Source organism: Hemitrygon akajei, chromosome 7, assembly GCF_048418815.1.
Source record: "Hemitrygon akajei chromosome 7, sHemAka1.3, whole genome shotgun sequence".
Lineage (NCBI taxonomy): Eukaryota > Metazoa > Chordata > Chondrichthyes > Myliobatiformes > Dasyatidae > Hemitrygon > Hemitrygon akajei.
The window spans coordinates 94,390,794-94,415,140 of record NC_133130.1 but is presented as its reverse complement, the minus strand read 5'-3'; the positions used below and the strand labels follow the sequence as shown (position 1 = coordinate 94,415,140).

The window sequence follows — 24,347 nt, the reverse complement described above, 5'->3', positions numbered from 1 at the left end:
GATCACTGTATGCCAGTATGCCATCAGTCTTATGAACACTTGAATTTTAGTCTATTATAAATCAAGTCCACCTGTACATTCAATGAGGGGGACCTCATTGTATATAGTTTATGATTATTTGCACTATTGTTTTTGTTTGCTTTTAATTCTGTACAGAGAGAGCTCAGGGAAACCGGCATCAAATTCCCTGTGTGTGTCCTCATACTCGGCGATAATAAAGGATTCTGATTATTCTGATTTGCTAGGGACCTCAGGGGTAACATTTTCCATCCGAGGGTGGTCAGTATGTGAAGGGAGCTGCCAGAGAAATTGGTGGAGGCAGATACATTAAAAACACAAGTTATTTGGACAGGTACGTGAATAGGAAAAGTTCGCAGGGATGTGGCCCAAATGTGGGCAATTGTGATGAGCTGAGACGGCATAGGCCGGCTAGGCCAACCAGAGGTCCTGCTTTCATGCTAAGGAATCCTGCTTATATGATGTTATAAGCCTGTGATGCTGCTGCAAGTAAGTATTTTTAAATATGTAAATATGCAGTTGTAAATATGACAATAAATTGCACTTGTCGAGGGATGTATCAAAAAAGCAGCACGCATATGAATCTTAACGTTCTGTATAGGTCAGTGGATTGGACTCTTGCTCCTGAGTCAGCGAGTCAGTTCTTTAGGCCAGTGTTTATTCCACAATTAACTTCATGCCAAAAAATTAAATTGGTTACTTTTATAATACTTTTTGTGGAAGTTTGCTGCAGGCATATTGGCTTCAGCATTTCCTATATCTAACTGATTGGAAAGGAATTTAGACACATTGGAATATCGTAAGCTGATGAAGTATTTATACCATCAAGGCTTTCCTTTGATTATATACTGGCATTCCCTTGCACATGGATGCTTTTTCCAATGCATTAACTTGTAATAAAATATTTTTCTGATGTTTGCAGGACAACATAAATGTTGATGAAGCCGTGAAATTCTTGGTGGGGAATATTCTGTCCATCGAATGCATCCACCATCTATCAGAGGACTCCACTGCAGATGATACAATTAAATTAACGGAGTATACTGAAGAGCATGAGAACAAGTCACAATGCTGCTAACGCACCATGTCTGTCTTCCTCAAATGTCTAACTATCCATTTTGGAAGGCACAATATCCAGTTGACCTTTTCTACACCACAATGGCTAACATCTGTTTAAAATGAAAATGTTATCATAGTTTTAACTAAAAGTGGAATGGTAGAATGGTAAGAGCAATATATTCTCAATTTGTGTATTATGCTTTTGAAATAACTTTAAAATGTAGTTATTTTGTCAGTTTTTCAAGCAGAATCTATTTTGTGTAGTCTATCTTGTGTTATCTCAGTATTTCCAGTCTCAGGTGCTTGCTTCTGACCAATTGAAAGACAGGAGAATAGGGTTGAGAGGGAAAATAAATCAGCCATGATCTAATGGTGGAGCAGACTTGATGGCCTAATTGTAGTCCTCTGTCTTTTGGTCAATAGCAATATTTTACTTAAGTTCACTAAACTGTTTAAGACGTGACGCAGTTGTTATGACATCCTGTGAAATGTGTTGTAAACCGGGTGAGATGCTTCAAATAAGGGTTTTATGCAATACTTGTCACTACAGCAAATTCTTCCTGGAGTATCCTGGCTTTAAGGGTTTGTGAATTTCTCAAATTCTTGGCAGCAGCAGCTCATACCTGTTAATTCCAAATTGATAGTCAACAGAAGTAGGTAGGAATTTACTGGTATTCAAACTCTCAGGTATAGTCCCACTTACTCACCCTCCCAAGCACCAAGACCATCTCCTTCCATGTTTCATTAGTGTCTGTCATTGCGCTGTGTTTAACCCGCCTTCTTCTGAAGCCCTCACCTCTCTGATTGTTACTTCCAGTCTTGTTGGGAGGTGAATGTAGCTGATTGTTTCTGTGGTTATAAATCTGATACACTTCAACTGAAGTGACCTTGACTTGAACTAACCTAACACGCACCATTTCCTCATTCCACGTCTTGTACAGGCTTCCAGTGTATTTGAATTGAAAATTTTCATCCTTGCAATTAGACCTTCTGATAGCTTCTATATCTCTCTATTTCTTTATCCCCAAATCCTGCATTCTCCCAATTCTAGTCTCTTAGTAGCATCTGCCACCTTCATCCACTTTTGAGTGAAAATTAAAGCATTTGTACTTCCAAATGCTTGGGCTCTGAGCACTGGAAGTCTCTCCTTTAAAAAAAATAAACTGCCTCAAGGGTATTCCAGTGTACTTTGTGTCTTTTTCCTCCATGTCTTTTTGAAACTCTCAGTGAGTGTTTATTCTGCACAGAGTCAGAGGGAGGAAGGTGACAGTCTGACCTTGGGAAATTGGAGGAGAAAGCATAAAGTCCTACAGCATGAAAACAGTCCAGTCAGCCCACTGTCCACTGGGACCATGATACGCCCATTAACACGACCCACAGATTCTATCCCTCAGCCACAGACCAGGCTAATTCACCTACCGACTCACGTCTTTGGGATGTGGGCAGAAACTGAAGCACCAAGGGGAAACCCATGTGGTCACAGGAGGAACATGCAAACTCCGCATTAACAGCGTTGAAAATCGGGATTGATCCCAGTTCACTGTAAGGTAGCAGCCCTGTTTGTAGGCAGTCCAATGCTGGAAAAAAAGAAGGGGCAAACACAAAATCTCATGGCAGATTTCCATTGCCTTTCCTGAACTATAGTCTTTGAGAGAGCATTGAACCTCATGTAATAAGGGTAAACCTTCTGCTAGCCATGTGCCTTCTTGCCAGCATTTGACAAGTCCCTTCATAGAATTTCTCTACCAGACACTTACATGGGTCAGAAATTTAAAATAAACTACACAGTGGTCTAGATAAGATCACGTATTGAATTTCAGCACAGTGTCTTGGACATTCTGGATAGTGTATTGTGTATTGGTAAAAACAGAGAAATGACATAAAAGCCACTTGGAACAGATTGGATGGTGTGAATGTTTGCATCATATTTGCTACAAGTACAATTTCTGTTTTAAAAAAAAAAATACATGAGTTTGTGAATCTGAAATACCTACCAGTTCTCACAAGCATGGATCTTTTCCAGGGTTTAGTCATCCTCAGCTCTGGGCTGATACTTGTTGACGTCATTGTGGTGACAATGCCAGGGACAAGTTCCACACCCATGATGAGGAATCTCGTTCTCTCTGCCACTCCACCTAGCACCTTCACTGCTTGTTTTGTCTTGCTGCCCAACTTGCATATCCACCGTGAATGAGCTACACAGTTTCCTCGGCCTATGCTACTGTCTCCATATCTGAGCAACTGCTGGTGTCCTACCATCAGCGCTTGCTAAACCACCTTCACTGTGCCATATGACTCCACATTGAGCTTCTGAGCACTAATCCTCTCCATCACGAACACCAGCTTCTTTCACTTCCATAGATCTGTCTATCACAGCAAATTAGTTCCATTAATTCAACCTATCAAGACTCTTGGCCATTATTAAATACTTCAGTTAGATCTCCTACTATTCTTGTATATTCAAGAACATACTCAGAATTTAAACCTTTTAGTCCAGGGATAATTGTGGTGAATTTATGCTGTAGCCCCAATGACACCAGAATATATTCCTCAATCTGCAGCACTGAAAACAATTCATTATTCAAGATGAGGACTAAGCAGAGCTTTAAACTGCTACAATACAATGTCCAGTCTTTTCTGTTTCAGAACATTTGAAATTAAGGCCAGCATTCTATTATCCATTTTTAAATATATATATATTTTTTGATGCTAGCTAGTTTTAAAAACATTTCTGGCTTTTTGGAAACTATTCTGATTTATCTTAGGTTCAAAACAAATGAGCTCCCACTTTGAATTCCATTTAGCACTGCCCAATCTATCAATGTTCATATGCAACGTCTTGTGCCCAGTGCACAATTTACTGTATCACTTACTTTAATGTCATCAGCAAAATTAAATGTAATGCTTTTGGTTGCTTTATCTGGGTATGAATATACTGACAATGCAGCCAGTCCTTTCAGATTGGGTGTACTCCCAGTATGTTTACTATCTGTCTCCTACTTATTAATCAATTTTCTGTATCAGGGAAATACTGATTCTTTTATTGTGCATTCATTTTTTCTAAACAATCATTCATGTAGAATCTTATTAACTTTCTTTTAGAGGTCTGTGTAAATCACATTCATAAGTTTTTCCTCCCCTACTGTTTCTAAGAAATTAAACTCAAGTCATTTTGTATGAGTTGTAATTGTAAATCCATTCTGGTTGTTAATAATTAGTGGAAAATAACAGGTTATTCTATCCTGAACAGATTCTGGTTACTTTCCCCATAATAAATGTCTATGCTAAGAAGTATGTAATTACTTTTATTTCCATTTCCCTTAAAAGAAGCCTCAGGTTATTTCAATAATACAGTTTTTTGCTAGTGAACCTTGTCATCTAGAAGGATATAAGCACCAAGAAATGGGAAATGTAATACTGCACTATCTCCAGCGATTCTGACTTGCAAATATATCACACAGTGAGAATGTTGGAAATTGGCATCTGGTAACATTGTGGGGCAAATGTCAATAACTTCTGGCTAACCAAGCACCATTCTCTGTTTGGTAATTATTTATTATGCACAAATTTCCTGCTGCTCTACCTATATTAAAGCATCGAATACATTACAAAATAATTAATCAACTGCAGAGCAAATTTGAGTGAATGTTAAGATGCTATGTAAATGCATGTGTTGTTTTCACTTTCCTCACAACTCTACTGAGAAGTGAGCTAGGATTATGTGCTTGACTCCTGGAAAGAGACCAACTTTAGTGTCTCTTCCCTCTGTTTCTACTTAAAAACTACATGTGATCTAGTTTCACTTTCGTACAGTGGGAAATTGATGATTATATCTCAAGGTCTTGAACTTCCTATCCATAAAAGTTCTGTTACAAATATTAACATTTTCTATTAATGTTACTATTTTAAAAGGGAAACTGTTGTCATCCACAATTATGATGAAAGTACATATCCCAAGGTTTAGGGAGGCAAAATTCTGTCAACAGTTCTGTTTTGCCTGCCATGGTTTATTGACTGAAATAGCAGCACTCCATTTTCTATTTTTCTCTTTGAAATTGTTGATTCAATATTTAAAAAATCTCATGATCTGATGCATCTCTGGCAATGTCATCTGGAAAAAGTGACCTCACTTTCCACACTTAAATAGATGACGCCCAACTCCACCTGACCACCACCTATCCTGGTTCTTCACAGCTATTATACTTACAATTAACTATAAAAACAGTAAAGAGTATCTGCACCATCTCTGCAGATTGCTAAATATTCTGAAGATTGGAGTAAGATTGTGGTTGTGGTCTGTAGTTTTCACTTCTACTCTCCCCCCTTACGAAAGTTATTGAGACAACTCACAGTTTTTGTGTGTAACAATTGACCTTAAGATGAGCCTCAGAGTGCAATTCTATGCTATCAGTCTAATACCATCTTTGTAACACTGCTGAACCCCACCCCACCTTGACTAAACTGCTGCTGAGATCCTTAATCATGCTTTTTTATACATCCATTCCAGTTCTCTCTGCTGCTCATGAACTAACAGGAATGTTCATTCATCGATCCTGGTTTTGCTGACTTAAAAGCAAACACTTTGATTTTAGGATGCTAATCTCTCCATGGCCATGCCTTTTCCTAAATCTGCAGTCTTCTCCCTAACCCTTTAACTCTTAATTCTCTAATTTCAGGCTCTGCTTGTCCACAAATTTGATTGATCTACCACTGGTGGCCATGCCTTCAGAAACTGGAGCGCAAGTGTCTAGAAGTTTCACCCTTGAACGTCTGTTCCTCTTGTCTCTTCCCCTTCAGCAGACTCCCATACACCAAACTCTTTGATGAAACTTTTGGACATCTTAATTTTATTTGTTTAGTCACACTCCTGTGAGGTGCCTTGGGATATTTTGCTGCCTTAAACAGAATATAATGGTAATTGTTGTAATACACCCCTGTTATCTTGTTTAATAACATTAAAGTTTTTTTTTTAATCAACCACTCTGACGTGTCTGGCATTTTTTAACTTTGCGGGTGTTAATCTAGAATTGGAATGTTGAGAATGTACAATTTCTAGTGCTGAATTTTGTAATATATTTTAATTATCTGTTATCCTGAGGCAGTAAGTTAAATTTGCTCATTCACAATGAAACTTAGTTATTGTTTCAAGCAGTTACTGACAAATTTGAGATTAAAACCTCTGATATATTTTATTTTGAATATTGGCAGCTAAGTTCATTCTGAAATATTTCTGATTAGTGCACTTGGGGAAATCACTACCTACAACTTCAAAGATTCAAATTAAATTTATTATCAGAATATGTGTGCAGTAAACAACCTTGAGGTTCGTCTTCCCACAGACAGCCACGAAACAAAGACGCCATGGAACCCGTTCAAAGTAAACATCAAACACACAACGCGCAGAAGGAAAACAGAACACGTTGGTCAAACGGCAAAAAATAAGAAAATAACACCCAGAATATTAAACATCAAACTGCAGGGCCCTTGAAACAGTATGGGAGTGTTCATTTCCATCCAATTATAGACAATAGACAATAGGTGCAGAAGTAGACCATTCGGCCCTTCGAGCCTGCACCGCCATTTTGAGATCATGGCTGATCATCTACTATCAATACCCAGTTCCTGCCTTGTCCCCATATCCCTTGATTCCCCTATCCATAAGATACCTATCTAGCTCCTTCTTGAAAGCATCCAGAGAATTGGCCTCCACTGCCTTCCGAGGCAGTGCATTCCAGACCCCCACAACTCTCTGGGAGAAGAAGTTTTTCCTTAACTCTGTCCTAAATTACCTACCCCTTATTCTCAAACCATGCCCTCTGGTACTGGACTCTCCCAGCATCTGGAACATATTTCCTGCCTCTATCTTGTCCAATTCCTTAATAATCTTATATGTTTCAATCAGATCCCCTCTCAATCTCCTTAATTCCAGCATGTACAAGCCCAGTCTCTCTAACCTCTCTGCGTAAGACAGTCCAGACATCCCAAGAATTAACCTTGTGAATCTACGCCGCACTTCCTCTACAGCCAGGATGTCCTTCCTTAACCCTGGAGACCAAAACTGTACACAATACTCCAGGTGTGGTCTCACCAGGGCCCTGTACAAATGCAAGAGGATTTCCTTGCTCTTGTACTCAATTCCCTTTGTAATAAAGGCCAACATTCCATTAGCCTTCTTCACTGCCTGCTGCAGTGCTGTATTGTTTGTTGACTGCAAGCTACAGAACTATTCCACCCCGATCAACATCACAGAAAGTAACAATTTTTTTAAAAAAGGAGTAAGCAGAAATAAAAAAAACATGAACTACAGAGTCCTCTAAAAATGAGTCCAATCCACAAGCCTTGCCCAAGACCCCTGAACCTTCCCCTGGCAGCAGCGGGAGAGGGAGACCGAACAAACAAAGGCAGACAGTGCTGAACACCCGCTTGCCTTCTACTCTCGTCCTCGTTGATTTTAATCCTGTCTGGCGATTTAATCGGCAAGATTGGCGAGAAACAGAGCCGATCAATGGTTTGTACTTCGCCATTAGGCCACACACTCTGTTCTCAACCTCACTCAACTACACCGAATTCCACTGGAGACAGCAAAAACGTCAGGTCACTCAGTTGGCCCAAAAACACATTATCAAAATGTCCATTACAGGCTCCAATTGCAAACAGATTAGTAGTAGAAGTATATTTAGAAGAAGTAGTTTTGTGAACTGTCTGCAGGACATTGCCATTAGTCACTGGTTCCTTCTTGCTGCTTCCTCCCCTTGTTACTCATTATTGTGATGGCAATATGTTAACTTCCGTTCATTGGTCAAAATTGGGGAACTTACTAACATTTTTATTAACTTCAATATAATTTTTGGGCAAAGATTTAGGAAGGGGCATGACCATGGAGAGATTAGAATCTTAAAATCAAAGTGTTTGCTAATTAGGAATGTGGACAAAGTCGGCATTAATTGGCCATCATTAATTGCAAGGGTTTGATGACCTGTTGCCTTGGACTACTGCAGTATTTATGGTGAAGGCACTCTTACTGTGCAATTGTTTCACGAGTTTCAGGGTTTAGACCCAGCAGTGATGAAGGAACAAATATACTTTGTTGGGTGTACAATTTCAAAGGGGACCTCAGGTCCTAGTCTTCCCATATATCTGCTGCCTCAGTGAAAAAAAGGTCATGGGTTTGGGAGGTGAAGCAGGAGTAGTCTAGATGAGGAACTGCAGTATGTTTTGTTGGCAGTACACAGTGCAGCCTCTCTATGCCAAGATGGAGGACATGAACGTGTAGGTAGGGTGGTGGATGGGATGTCAATCAAGCCGGCTGTTTACTTCTGTTTTATATGGAGCTTCTTCAGTGCTGAGAGACCTGGACTCAATCAGGCAAGTGGAGACTATCCCATCTTCTGCATTGTTATAGGTGAAAAGGCATTTCGGTTGTTGGAAGATGAGTCATTTGACAATCATACATCACTTTGCTGACGACTGAGTAGATCTGTAGAAATTAGCTGCTCAGGATTTGTTTTTGGAGAACAGGACATCCCTGGACAATTTACAGCTTTTGTCTTGTAGATGTCAGTATTTTAATTGTGCTTAGCTGAAAGTGTTGCTAGTTCTGAAGCTCAAACCGTAAGCACTGCAGCCAGGAATAAAAACAGCAAATGCTGGAAATACTAAGCAGATAAAGCAGCGTTTGTGCATAGAAAAAAAAACAGGTTTCAGGTCAGTGATTTTGCATGGTCATAAAATTGCTAAATTTAATAACAGCTAAAAATGCAAAAATGACTCAGATATTTCTGACTCGGCCTTTCAATTCAGAAAATGGGACATTGTGTCAAGAAACAAAACATCTACAACAGAAAAAGGCAACAGCAAACACATTTGAGTGTAGAGAAAAGGAAGTGGGGACAGAGCCAGAAGGTGTTCAGATGCCACTCTGTCGGCTTTCACTCTTTCACAGGGATGCTAAAATACTAAAGATTTCACAATCTTTCCCTATTTTTGATACTTTTTTTTTCAGGTACCTTGCTGTTCGGCGTAGGCGATCATGTCTCTCCATCCATCATGGTCCCTGACCCTCCGAATTGTAGTTGTTGCCTCCCCTGTTTCTAACCATGATGTTAATCCATCGATCATTTTCATTCTCTGTCTGCCTCTGCTTCTTTTTCCTTCCAGCTTTCCAGTTGCAACTAAATGTTCCAGTGTCTCTCTTTGCATGACGTGTCCAAAGAATTTTGATTGCTGTTTTCTGATTTTTTAAAGTAATGTACGTTTTGTTTTCGTTCTCTGCAGAACTTCTTCGTTGGTTATCCTATCCATATATGATATGCATTAGCATTCTTCTGAGGAACCACATCTCTGCTGCATTGATTCTTTTTTCCATTGCATTTGTGATGGTCCATGACTCGCAGCCATACATCAATATAGGAAGAATGTAGCAGCTGAGAGTTCTAAGGCGGATGTCAATTGCTATTTTCCTGTTCATTAGGATGTTTCTTATTTCTGTAAATGTTGTTCTTGCCATTGCTATTCTTGCTTTTATGTTTGTTTCACATTTGCCATCAGATGTTACCCATGATCTAAGGTACTTGAAGTTGTGAACTTGTTTCAGGATTTCATTTCCCAATACGATCCTACAATTTGGGATATCAGGTTTCTTTGATGTTACCATTACTTCAATTTTCTTTTTGTTTAAGGTTAGGCCAAGTCTTTCGCTCTCTGTGTTGATAGTAGATACTAGTTTCTGTAAATTTACTTCACTATTTGCTATCAGTACTGTATCATCCGCATAGCGGAGGTTGTTGATATTGTATCCTCCTATACTTATTCCAGGTAGGTCTTGTATGGTTCTCATAATGTTTTCACTGTACAGGGAGAACAGGTCTGGTGATGGAACACAACCCTGTCTGACTCCTCGCTTTATTGGCTGATATTCACCAATGTCATCTCTCCGTATGGCTGCACTTTGTTGCCAGTAGAGATTCCTGATTATTCTTAGATTTTTTCTGTCGATATTAATATCTTTAAGCATTTTCATGATGACTTGGTGTTCTACTGTGTCAAAGGTTTTTGCATAGTCAATGAAACAGAAGTATAGGTTTTGTTGTACTTCTATTGACCTTTTGATAATATTCCTGAGAATATAAGTTGCATTTGATGTTCCCTTGCCTTCGACAAAGCCACACTGTTCTTCACTGATCTCTGGTTTAATTTTGTTTCTTATTCTGAGCATGATGATTCTAAGTAGAATTTTTGTGAGGTGGCTCATTAAACTAATTGTTCTGTGTTGTCCACACTCTGTTGCACCTGGTTTCTTTGGCAGTTTAATGAATACTGCCTTTAAAAGATCTTCTGGTGCTTTGCCACTGTTGTATATTCTATTCAATAAGATTGTTAATTTCTCTACACCAAAATCTTCTAGCACTTCATATAGTTCAACCGGAATGTGATCTGGTCCTAATGATTTCCCCTTTTGCAAAAACGCTGGGCAGATTCATCTGCCGGTCAATGGCCAGGGTATGGACACTGCAAATGAAGAAGGCAACGCGAAACCACTTCGGTATTCCTCCCATGTATAATCATGAACTCAGGTCAGCTACGGTCTCAGCTCAAAGATGTGAATGGAGCCTTCACCGAAGGAGCCTCATCCTGTAGAGGATCTCATGCACCACAGGTGAACCTCGACTGTCGGCAGATTAAAAGCAAAGAAGATCAGACTAGCAATCTGTGGAATGTAAGAACTCTTAACCAACCTGGTAAACAATGTCAAACAGGAAATGGAAAGATTAAAAATCAGCATCTTGGGAATGTGTGAGATGAGATGGAAAGGAGCTGGTAAAACAAGCTCAGAGGGATCTACCAACATTTACTCAGGAGGAGAAATACATGAAAAGGGTGTTGGAATTATGTTAGATGAAGAACATGCAAGATCAATAAAAGGCTGTTGGACAATATCAGATCGAATGCTACTTGTGAAGCTACATGCAAAACCTTTTGACATTAACATCATTCAAGTTTATGCCCAACAGCAGACAGCAGTGAAGAAAAATTTGAACAATTTTATGACGAACTAGAAACAGCACTAAGATAATGTAAAAGCTCAGAAAATACCATTATTCAAGGTGACTTCAATGCAAAAGTAGGCAAGACCAGGGACAAGGACAATATTGGCATTATGGCATGGGTGAGAGAAATGAGAGAGGTGAACAACTAGCTACATGGGTCACAGAAAAAGATTATATAATTGGTAATACCGTCTTCAAGCAACACCCGAGAAAACTATGGACATGGAAGAGCCCAGGGGTTAACAGCAGAAACCAACATGTACAAAAGCTGGATGAACTCAGCAGGTCGGGCAGCATCCACTGACTGCTCATTTCAACGGATGCTGCCCGACCTGCTGAGTTCATCCAGCTTTTGTATGTGTTGATTTGACCACAGCATATGCAGTGTACTTTGTGTTTACAGCAAAAACCTGATGGATTACATGCTTATAAGAATGTATAGAAATGCTCTGAAATCATGATATTTGCTGCACCCCAAACCTCAAAATTTGAATATCTATCTAGCAGGATTCCTTAGTTTATTTGTTGGGATACATTGCAACTTTATAAAAACACTGGTTCAGTCGCACTTGGAGTATAGTTTGCAGTTCTGATGACCACAATATAGGATAGATGTGATGGCACTGGAGAGAGTATAGAGGAGATTCACCAAGATGTTATCTGGATTGGAAGAGTTTAGTTATGGGGTGAGATTGGATAGGCTGGGCTTGTTTTCCTGGAGTAAAGGAGATTAAGTGGTGACTTGAGAAATGTATATAAGAAGCATAGACAGGATGAACAGGCAGAATCTTTATCTCTTGGAAGGTGTATCAAAAGCAAGAGGGTATAGCTCTAGGATGAGAGGAAGGAGTTTTAAAGGGGATCTGAGGGTTAAGTTTCTTTACACAGAGTGGTTCATTTCTTGAATAAGTTACCAGGGGAGGTAGTGGAATCAGATGTGCTACATTTAAGAGGCACTTGAAGAGGGGCTTAAATAGGCAAGGCATAGAAATATTTGGTCTAAATGTGGGAAAATGGGATATGTGGGTAAAAGAAAGAGCCAGTGTGGAGATTGTGGATGGAAGGGCCTGCTTTTAATGTTGCACAACCCAGTAATTCTGACACACATAGCTGTGCAGTTTGCAGGACTGTTGAGTTTCCCATACTCCCAAAACATGATTCTGTATTCTTGTTTCACACTCATCCCAAACTCTGTAGTTTCCTCCCACCACCACCACACCTAATGACCGTGGTTCTTCCCAAGTTTCAGAGCTACAGTGGAATATTCCTGTCCTTCCTGCAAAGTATTGATTAGTCCCAAAATTTTATCCTAATTTGCAAAGTCCAGGACTCCCAGTTCCTCCAGATCTATTCTATACTTCTAAATCACTGGCCTGGTTATAATTGGTGCATCGAATTATATAATAAAAACTCCAGATATCACAGGAGCAACTCCATGGAAGATTTATTGGTGTAATAAATATACTTGTTTCTGACCTATATTGCAAAAACTGAAAGCATGTACATCAAGTTGCTTGTAATAGCAGCTTTCCTGTCATAATTTTGAAAAAATGACCAAATATATATTTCATTTTAAAATAGTTCTTAAATGCCTTTCCTCCTTCCCTAGCTCACCTCACCAGACTCTCCCTCCGCTATTTAACCTAACTTTTTTCCTTTGTACCTCACCTATCAGATGCCGCTCATCTCCCAGCTAACCTATTTCCGCAGATTTACAACCAGCCCACCTCGGTTTAAAGCTATTCTCATCTAGTACAGGTGCTACCAACGATAGAAAGAACGAGTGAGTAACCGGGCCTTCGAGAAGCAACGTCAATAGCAACGAGACACAGGTGCAAACACATCCAAGATAGTGCCCCAGCCCCAATGCTTACAGTCAAACCACTTTACCAACTCTCTTATCTGAGATCAATGAGCTACTGTACTCTTTATGAACAGTTTCTATTAGTGAGGACTGTAAATTCGTCTCAGACCTGCTAGGGCCGGATAAAAGAAGAAACTTTTATTTACACGCTAAACTGGTAAAGTTATCGCGTTGGAAGAAGGGAATCTGTGCAGTATGGAGACCGACAAAGTTGCAAAGTTTGGAGGTAAGGAATGCCTTCGCAGTCGACAAACGGGCAGTAGGACCCTGCGGGCCACCAGTGCGGTCGCGTCCCGTTGCCTGGTAACGGCGGCGGCCGGCGGAGTGCAGCAGCAACCAAGATGTCGAAAGGTGGCAAGAAGCGGACCGACTCGGTCCTCAAGCTGAGTCCGTCCCCTGTTCACAGCGGGTATGTGCCGGATAAGTTCCAGTTGCCACGGGGGAGTCTGGAAACGGAAACTGAATCCCGCCCGGGGGGTGGGGATGGCAGGGAAGGTGGGCAGAGGCCTCGGCGTGAGCACCTCTTCACTCCCCTCCCCCAACTTCCCTCTTCTCTCACTCTTCCTTTCCCCTTCCCCAACTCCCTCGTCTGATTCACATCCCCTCCACCGTCTTTTTTCCCTCTTTTGTTCTATTCTCCCTAGTTTACTCCGTCCACGTCCCCCTAATTCCCCTCATCCATCTCCTCCAACTCCCCCATCCCCCCCCAACTCCATCCCACCCTTCCTGATGACTGACAGTCCTGATGAAGGATCTCGTCCCTAAATGTCGACTGTAAATCATTTCCGTAGATGCTGCCTGACCTGGTGAATTCCTTTAGTATTTTGTGTTGGTATTCGGTATTTTGATTGAGCGTAGTAAGCTCACACATAACTGATTCGTTCAGCCAATAATTGTTGCTTGGTCTAAAAGCAAACTAATTATGGAAGGTGTAAGATCACCCTCATCCCCATTTCCCTCTCTTTCTCTGGGGGGATTTTTGAAGTCAGCGCTCTGTACTGCATAACCCAATGTTTACATTTCAATAGTAAACTGCTGTGGCCTCCAGCTTCTTTATGCTGTGAACGGAGCAAATGCTGTATATCCCGAATGCCGCCAGACAGACATGCGCACTGTGTTTTTGAAGCTGCTGTTCCCAGGACACATGAAACAGTGATATCCTGTTCCTTGAGTACATTTTTCTGTTCAATTAGATAATTTACCTAACCTATCTGGAGTTCCTTGAAGAATTTACTTAACTTCCCATTAAATGAGACAGATCTTGAAATTTTAAATTGATTCGACAGCTTTTTAGAGAACGCAAACACGAGGAAATCTGCAGATGCTGGAAATTCACACGAGAATAAGTTTTAGATTTTTATCGTGAACGCTTGTGTGATAATGTTTTCCTGTTATACTCCGTTTATTTATTCCCCCACTAGAGGTAATATTTCATAGATGTACTCCAATGAAAAATGTTCACCTTTCATGTGCAGTACCTGGCATTAATTACCTCTTTAATCTACAATCTCTACATTAAGAAAATTTTGGAACATTCTTCAGTGCTAATTTTGTTTTGGACTTTCAGCTCCCCACGTTGAACTCCATCTGCCTCAATTTCATCCATTCATTTCATTTATTCATAACCCTTAGTAACTCCCACAATCTGCCGCCAGGCTTGGATGCTGCTGTTTTTAATTCCTTCATTCAAGTCACTGATATCCACAGTGAACATATATCAGGTGACACTACTAGCCACATTCCATCAATTGATATACATTTCTCTTTATCCCTGTTCTATTTTCTACTTCCCAGCCAATTACCACCATGTTATTTTCCTCTGCACATAAAAATAAGGTACTGATACTTTTAGATGTAAGTTTTGTGGAGGCCAGTAACCAAAGTTAAGAGCAAACCCACAGATGTTATTTAGAACTTGGGCAGCATGCTAAAGTACACTTCACAGAATTTATTGTGTGGGTACAGACCACTTAGCCCAAGATGTAGTATCAGGCAGTGTTACTGCCACACTCGTGCCTCTGTCATCAAATTTCACCTCACCTGTTCATTCACTCTTGTCAGCGCCTAGCTTCCCTTTAAATTTTTCTAAGCTAGTTACTTCAACAGCAGCATTTTGTAACAAGTTTCAAATTCTTACTGCTTTAGCTAAATGACTTTCACTTGGATTTATTGGATTTATCAATGAGTTGTGGTTTAGTTTTTAGATCTAACCCACTCAGTGATCTCCCTAAACATTTAAGTTAAATATCAGGGCAAGTGGGTTGTTAAAATTATTCTGTCAGGGTGTTGAAGTTCAATGACATTTGGGAAAGTCAGACTGCAATGAGAAAGACTATTCAGTTCATTGAATTGGTTAGGATTACATTCATCAAAGGGAGAAAGTGATAATTGACCAAGAAATTCCTAGGGAGGTCATTTTGAGAAAGATCCTTGAGATAAGAGACTGATACTTCCAGATGTAAGTGAAATAAGATAAAGAACTTCCCATTATAGGCTTGTGCCACTGACATACACTCATCATTTCACACCATTTTCAGATCGTATCAGCGTCAGCTGCTGGAGATTTCCTTCTGGTACTTTGCCACAGTATGAATAGATGGATATGCCAGACATTTTGTTTAAATATAGAGTAGTTTTACATTTATTCCATTCTCAACAATAAATCAATTTCAGCAAAACGAGTTGATCCAGTTCAGCATCATGATCCACAAGTTGTACAGCATTTGTAGACACAGCATGAGAGATGGCCATAAATTTCCCTAACAGCTATTGCATCTGACTGAGTAAATGCAGATGGCTGGGAGGATGTATGTGGGAAGAAGTGTTAAAGATAATTGGTGTGTGCATGAGTAAATAATTATGAGTTAGCTCACATATTTATAGGAAATAAGAGTAAGTTGTGTCTCTTCGGTTCCCTTTAAATGACAGTTTGTGAAACTGCCCAAGTTGTCATCAGCTCAGATGACGACCTATGCCTGATTCAACCAGCAATCTCTGTGCTTTATTTAGAACAGCTGTTCAATTACTGTGGAAAAAACTGCTCTTGCACTTCTAAGATGTACCCAGGTTGATTTAATTTGAATTATTGTTGATGGATAATATTGATATGCTTGAAGAAATAATACAATCGAGGGACAAGGTAACCAAAGGCTGAATTTACTCATTGTGGGAAGGCAGAGGTGTGAATAGCATTCCTCTCTGTGAGAATGAGAAGCTCTGTCAGATTTTAACTGCCAGATTTCTATTTAATCCTGGTGCTCATCTGCTACTTGCATTTATAAAATTCCCTTACACTTCGCACAAGTGTAATCAGACAAAAAGTATGGGCGTGACAAGTTGACAAAAACTTCAGTCAATGATGGCAGTTTTAAGTACTTTAAAGAAAGAGAGAGTGATGCAGAAGTTTAGGGAGGGAACTACAAAGGTGAGAACTCAGATAGTTGACCAGAGCTGTCACTAACAGCACAAAGGACAAAGGAGGGAATGGATATAAGACTAGAATTAAAGGGATGACAAATTCTGTTGGATAAGAAGCAAAATAATGCATCTGTTTGCAACTCTGCAAAAAAACAGAAAATACTCAGCAGATCAATTAGCTTCGGTGGACAAAGGATTAATGTTAGAATTTTTTGATCTCTCAGAACTGATGAAGAGTTTGATGAAAGTTTATTGCCCTGTAACATGAATTTATCCCCACAAATGCTGCCAAGAGATCCACTGCGTATTTCCAATATTTTCTTTTTTGGACCTCAGCTTATTAAGAGATTGGTCCAGGCTAAAGAAATAAGCTTTTCAATTACTGTTATTTATTTGAATGTCCTGTAATTACAAAGTTTGGCCTCCTTTATACTAATACATGCAAAGCTGAAGTACTGCACAGATGAAAATGTGAAGAATTTTTAAGTGGATTTAAGCGATTCAGTGGAATCATTCCTAGCATGAGAGATGTCAGTCGTAGGGATGGACTGAGGGCCTGGTTGAGTACTTTTTCAAAGTAGAGAAGACTAATTGAAAATTTTATCAGAGATGAGGGCATAGACAGAATAAATAAAGGGAAACTCTCCAGTGGCTAAAAGATCAATAAAAAGAGGCGGTACTTTTCATGCGTTTGACTCTAGTTCTCTTGCCAAGTTTTGAGAGGTTTTACTTACAGAGATAATCAGGATATCGAGTAGACTGTCCTTGAAAGGGCATTGATGGATACACAAAGAAGAAGTTGGAGAGATATTAGAGAAAGCAGCCAAATATTTTATTCAATAATTTCTTCCAGCTCAAAAGCTATGCTTTAATAATCCATATTACACTTACATTTCACTACAACTCATGAGTCTTTCTTCTTAAGATATTATTTTAATTCACCTTTTTAAAAATAATTTGAACTATTCTTCAATTAGGAATGTTTAAGTCGGCAGCTTTGAAATATTCTGGATGCTCTGAGTTTAACATGATCCATAAGTATTTGTCTTTGTGACTTCGAATTCCTCTGCAGTGCTACTTCATTTATTCTGAGCTGTGGAATAGCAGGGGACATTACTGAAGCCAAGAAAGGTCGATATCCACTCTGGCCTGAATGGAATGAAGCCGATGTAAATGCTGAGAAATGGGAAGGTGCTAAGCCAGCTAAAGAGAAGGACAAAAGTATCAAAAGCCCTAGTCTGGTAAGTTGTTTGAATGCTTTATCACTTCTAGCTCTTTATTTTTCGAAACGCTGATGGTTAACACCAGGGTTTGAACAAACAATGTGTGTTAAATAGTGGCAATGCTAGCTTATGAACAGACATGCACGATCCTTTGAAAAATCAATGAAGAAATTACCTATTCTGCCAGATATCTTAATGATCCATGTAAGTATCACTAATCCCCACTACCTGGTCATTTAAAATGAGGATTTTTTTTCCTGTGCACTGCCTGTGGACTATTGATCACCATTTTACCTAAAGCAGTGCTTTCTTTTCCCTTACAAATTCCTTTGATTAAAAAGCATTCTAGGTATTGAAGGAGGGCACAATCGTTTGATCAGATTTAATTGTTGAGATCCATCATGATCTTCTGGAGCAGACTGGTAACTAAAATTCTATATGGATGGAACCCACACCTGAGTTTCATGTTTGTCTATATTAAAAAAAAGGTTTGGATGGTTTATTTTTGACAAATTTTATTTCAACATTTACAATAAGATTTACTCCCCAGCACACTCATTGGGTTGAGCTCTGATTAGAATTGTTTGAGACACTCCCTTAAATGTTCAGAAGCTGAGTTTTGTTTCTATGTACATAGAAAATACTAGCATTTTTCAATTTCTGTGGAAGAGCAACAGCATAATACCTTTTCCTTGGAGTCAAAAACCCAATGTATTGATAGTTTTTATGTGAATCATGATTTATCAAATACTTTTTTGCTGAGAAGAGAAAATAACAAACTCTCTGGCTAACTTATGGAGGCAAGTCTTGGAAACTGATGCAAAAGAGGTCCTTCTGTTTGTGCCAGCTAGATTCATACATGTATGATTACATTTAGAGAAAGAGATGGACCACAAATGGCTTATATGATATTGAAGATCAATCTCAGAGGCAAACAAAGGAACAGTAGCCTCAAACCAAAGCTCTGTTTGTTTGTTTCAGTTCTCCTTTTATGCATTTATTTTCCATATTGTTGATATAATGTGTCAAAACTCAGTCAGAATTAGAATATCACTGATGTATGTCATGAAATTTGTTGTTTTGCAGCAGTATTACAGTGTAAGACATAAAAATTACTGTAGGTTACAATTAAAAAATAAATACTACAAAAGTAGGATAGCATGGTAGTGCTCATGGCATCTTGGACCATTCAAAATCCCAATGCAGAGGGGAAGAAGTTGTTTCTAAATCAATGAGTGTGTGTCTTCAGGCTCCTGTACCTCTTTTCTGGTGGTAGTAATTTGAAGAGGACGTTTCCCAGATGGTGAGGATCTTTAATGATGGTTACTACCATCTTGAAGCACCACTCGATAGTGGGGAGGCTTGTGCCCATGACGGAGCTTGCTGTCAATAATCTTTTGCAGCCTTTCAATCCTGTGTATTGGAGCCTTCATACCAGGTGGTGGTGCAACCAATCAGAATGCTCTTCACCGTACAAATTTAGGAATTTATAAAAATCTTTGGTGCAAAACAGATCTCCTCAAACTCAGAACCTTTGGTGTACCTTCTTCACGATTGAATCAGGGCGAAGAACAGATGCTCTGAGATTTTGACAGTGATCTCTCCACTCCTGAATACTTTAGAGATGTGGACGTCCTTCAGTAGGCACTAGAAATTACTGGAAAAGTACCACCAACATAGTCTCCACAAAATCCTCTAAATCCACTGGCAACATAGGTGAACCAATATTAGGGTCTTCTCACATTCGCTTTCTGCAGCACCTTAATTATGCTCACCTGACCCCTAATAAGCTGGTCACATTTTTCACAATGCTTGACACCAGAGACTAAGAGAACAAATACTCCGATCTCAATCTCTGTCACAACCAAGGTTAGCAGGTAGACAGAAGGAAAGATTCAGGAATGTTCTTAAAATCTTCATGAGCAAGTGTAACATTCCCACCAATTCCTGGGAATTCCTGGCATGTGATTGTTGAAAACAGAAAATGGTTTGTGTGGTGAACTACATATACCTGTCTGGACACGCCCCCCCCACCCCCCCGCTGACTGCTCCTGTGGCTCCTCCCACAGACCCCGGTATAAAGGCGATTGGAGGCACAGCCCCTTCCTCAGTCTCCAGGATGTTGTGTGGTGGTCGCTTGCTGCTTGTGCTTTCTTCCAGTCAATAAAAGCCTACCTTAACTCACGTCTCAGAGAGTTATTGATGGTGCATCAGTTTGTGCATGGCATTGAACTGGGATTCCATTCCTCAAAGCACAACAGAGGTTCAGAGCAAATGAGTGAATGAAATACAATGTTTCCCAAACTACATCTTCACCTGCCCCCACTTCCTCTTTCTCCCCAATATCCCCTGCGGCAGAATCCTCAGCAGCTACTCAGGAATCACAGAACTGGTCTGGAAGCAAGTTGCACTCAGTTCCAAAGAACAGCCCTAGCAGTAGAATAAGATACAGTTGTTATGTTACTATAGAAGTTTACATTTGGATCTGTAATCTAGATTTGTGAATGTTTATCCCACCATTGAAGTAGGAAGCTAATATCGGTAGAGCTGATGAAAGTACTGAATTTTCGTAAAATCTCAGCTGCTGTGCTGATATCCTGTTTTCCAAATAACTCTGGACCCTCAGCAATCCATTTGCTCTGAAGTGCCCTCTGAAATGATGAATAAATCACTCTGGCATGTTGCATTTGTACAAAGAATCACAATAGTAACAATTATAAGATTCAGACATTACATAATTTAAATCACCTCCTTCAGCCAGAAATGTTAAGAAGTTGATGCACCTCAGTTTCCTTCTAAGTTGCCCACAATCTTAGAACCAGTCTTCAGCCAATCTGGCTCACTGCATGTGATATTGACAAATGGCCAGACACACTGGATGTAGTAAAATCTAATAATATCCTCACTACATTGCTTAGGAAATAATTTGGCAGGGGGATGGGAACTGGAGTGATAGGGCTGAGGATGGGGCATTTGATGTACAACTAGATGCAGTGTGTAGTGAGACCGTGAGGAAGGACAAGCAGATGATGAGCAAAATTGCAGTCAGTGGGATGAGTTAAAGTGTAACAAGGAGCCAAAATCAAAAAGGGTGATGAATATAGGACTGAAGGTGCTATATTTGAATACACGCAGTATACGGAATAAGATAGATTATCTTGTAGCACAGTTAGATACAGGCAGATATGATGTTGTGGGCTTCTCCGAGTCGTGACTGAAAGAAAATGATAGTTGGAAGCTTATCATCCAAGGATATACATAGATTGAAAGGACAGGCAGGTAGGCAGAAGGGGTGTGGTAACTCAATTGGTAAAAAATGAAATCAAATGAAAAAGGATCTTATGCTTTCCCAGCATATATGACGAATAAATTCTTCTCAGGGTTCCAGCCTGGTACAGGTGTCGATTTTAAACAATGTTTTGATGACAAACTCTGCCATCTTCATCAGGAATGATGCCTGGGTATGTCTAGTCTGGTGGTATTGATACCATCCCAAGCCCGTAGTCCTTCCGGATTGGTTAGTTCTCATTCAATTGGTTTTCTACTGTCCCACCTTGTTTACAATTGAATCCCAGTTCTTATCTAGAGCAAGATCTTTGTTAAGATTCATTTCCTCTAGTTTTATTTCAATGGCTTCCTTCACCAGGCCGTCCCAAAAGCCACTGGCGCAGCACAATGGTTCTGTGCCATCAAAGTGAATCCCCTGGCCATTGCAAATGCAGCATTCTGCTGCTGCCAATTTCTCCAGGTAACCAAAACAGATACACCTACCACATCAAGGCCCACAGGAGTTCATCCATTCGGGTTACCCAGAGAAATCAGCGGTAGCAGAACATTGCATTCGCAATGGCCAGAGGATTGACTTCGACAGCATAAAACCACTGTGCCTCGCCAATGACAATTGGGACCGCCTGGTGAAGGAAGCCATTGAAATAAAACTAGGGGGAAAGAATTTTGACAAAGACAAAGGTCCTGCTCTAAGTAAGAACTGGAATTCAATTATAAACAAGGTGGGACAGCAGAATCCTGATTGAATGAGAACCAACCAATCAGGAGGAATGGACGACAGGGTTCTAAGTACCACTGGATTAGATGTGCCCAGGCATCAAGTCTGATGAAGCTGGGAGAGTTTGTCTTTGAAATATCAGTTAAAATCCATACCTGTACCCAGCTGGAAACCCGAGACGAGTTTATTCATGAAATCAAATCCTTAGAAAGAGATGACATAGGATCAGAAAATGTAGAATCCTTGTTGGCAGAGTTAAGAAACTGCAAGGATAAAAAAAACCCTGATGGGAGTTATATACAGGCCCCTGAACAGCAGTTAGTATGTGGGATATAAATTACAATGGGAGATTACCATGTAGATTGTGAAAAGCTGGTTGCTGCTAGATCCCAAGAAAAGGAATTTGTAGAATGCCTATAAGATGGTTTTCTAGAGCAACCTGTGGTTGAGCCCACTACGGGAAAGGCAATTCTGGATTGGGTGTTGTGTAATGAACCAGATTTGATTAGGGATTGCAAGGTAAAGGAACCCTTAGGAAGCCGTGGTCATAATAGGATAGAATTCACCAAACAGTTTGAAAAGGAGAAGCTAAAATCAAATGTATCAGTATTACAGTGGAATAAAGGGAATTACAGAAGCATGAGAGAGGAGCTGGCCAAAGTTGGTTGGAAGGGAGTGCTAACCGGGATGACAGCAGAACAGCAATGGCTGGTTTTTCGCAGAAAGTTTGGAATGTGCAGGAAAGAAACTTCTGAAAGATGAAAAAGTATTCTAAAGGGAAGATGAAGCAACCATGGCTGACTAGGGAAGTCAAGGACAACATAAAAGCAGAATAGAGAGTATATCACACAAAATGTTGGAGGAACTCAGCAGGCCATGGAAAAATGTACAGGAGATGTTTCCGGCCAAAAGCCTTTGGCAGGAGGGAGTATATAATATTGCAACAATTAGTGAGAAGGTAGAGATTGGGAAGCTTTTAAAAACCAACAGAAAATAACTCAAAAAGCTATAAAGAGAGAAACGATGGAAAGCTAGCCAATAGTATAAAAGAATCAAAATTTTTTTCAGATATACAGTAATAAAGAGTAAAAGAGAGAGAGTAGATATTGGACCACTGGAAAATAATGCTGGAGAGGTAGGGATGGCGACAAAAAAAAGTGGCAGACAAAACAGTAAGTATTTTGTGTTCATATTCACTGTGGAAGACATTAGCAGAATGCCAGAAATTCGAAAGTGTCAGGAGGCAGGAGTGAGTGAGAAGGTGCTTGGGAAGCTGAAAGATTCTGGAATGATTCCAGAGGAGTGGAAAATTGCAAATGTCACTCCACTCTTTAAGAAGGGAGGAAGGCAGAAGTAAGGAAATTATAGACCAGTTAGCTTGACTTCAATGGTTGGAAAGATGTCGGAATCTATTATTAAGGATGAGGTTTTGGGGTACTTTAGGCATAGGCCAAAGTCAGCATGGTTTCTCAAGGGGAAATATTGCCTGCCAAATCTGTTGGAGTTCTTTGCGGAAATAACAGGGCAGGATAGACAAAGGAAAGTCTATGGATGTTGTTTATTTGGATTTTCAGAACACTTTTGACAAGGTGTTGTGCACAAAGCTGTTGAACAAGATAAACACCAATGGTATTACAGGAAAGATACTAGCATGGATAGAAGATTAGCTGATTGGCAGGAGGCAAAGAGTGCAAATAAAAGGGGCTTTTACTGGTTGGCTGACAGTGTCTAGTGGTGTGTCGCAGGGGTCAGAGTTGGGACAATTTTTCACGTTATATGTCAATGATTTGGATAATGGAATTGATGGCTTTGTGGCTAAGTTGGCAGACAACACAAAAATAGGTGGAGGGCAGGTAGTGTTGAGGAAGCAGGATGTTTGCCAAAAGACTTGGACAGATTGTGGGAATGGGCAAAGAAATGGCAGATGGAATACAGTCTAGGGAAGTGCATGGTCATGCACTTTGGCAGAAGGAATGGCATGGACTATCTTCTAAGTGGGGAGAAAATTCAAAAATCTAAGATGCAAAGGGACTTGGCAGTCCTAAAGGTTAACTTTCAGGTTGAGTCAGTGGTAAGGAAGGCAAATGTAATGGTAGTATTCAATTCAAGTGGAATAGAATACAAAAGAAAAGATATAATGCTGAGGCTTTATAAGGCATTTATCAGACCATAAAAAACTGGACTGTGAACCGTTATCTAAGAAATGATATTTTGACATTGTAGAGGATCCGTAGGATGTTCACGAAAATTATCCTAGGACAGAAAGAGTTAACATGCGAAGGGTGTTTGATGGCTCAGGGCCTGTTCCTGCTGGAGTTTAAAAGAATGAGGGGAGATCTCATTGAAACCCATTGAATATTAAAAGGCCTAGACAGAGTGGATGTGGAGAGGATATTTCATACAATGGGGGAGTCTAGGACCAGAGAGTACAGACTTAGAGTTGAGGGACATTCATTTAGAACAGAGATAAAGATTTTTTTTATTAGCCAGGGGGTGGTGAATCCATGGAATTCATTGTCACAGACAGTTGTGCAGGCCAGTTCATTGGGTTTATTTAATGCAAAGGCTGATAGGACCTTGAAAAGGTTACGGGGAGAAAGCTGGAGAATGGGATTGAGAGGGATGATAAATTAGCCATGATGGAATGAGACTTAATAGGTTGAATGGCCTGATTCTGCTCCTGTATCTTATGGTCTTATGAAATAGCTGTATCA

The 24,347-nt window shown here is 39.9% G+C and overlaps 2 protein-coding genes across 2 annotated transcripts in view; both read left to right on the top strand.

Moving 5' to 3' along the window:
- Positions 1-6,054, top strand: part of LOC140730687 (ras-related protein Rab-32-like) — a 35,730-nt gene extending 29,676 nt beyond the window's left edge. The window contains exon 3 of the mRNA XM_073051469.1: positions 941-6,054. Within this exon, the coding sequence (XP_072907570.1) occupies positions 941-1,096 (156 nt within the window). The 3' untranslated portion in view covers positions 1,097-6,054. The remainder of the gene's footprint in view (positions 1-940) is intronic.
- A 7,224-nt stretch (positions 6,055-13,278) lies between these two features.
- Positions 13,279-24,347, top strand: part of adgb (androglobin) — a 219,124-nt gene continuing 208,055 nt past the window's right edge. Inside the window, exons 1-2 of the mRNA XM_073051468.1 lie at positions 13,279-13,396; positions 17,477-17,645. Of these exons, the coding sequence (XP_072907569.1) occupies positions 13,329-13,396; positions 17,477-17,645 (237 nt within the window). The 5' untranslated portion in view covers positions 13,279-13,328. The remainder of the gene's footprint in view (positions 13,397-17,476; positions 17,646-24,347) is intronic.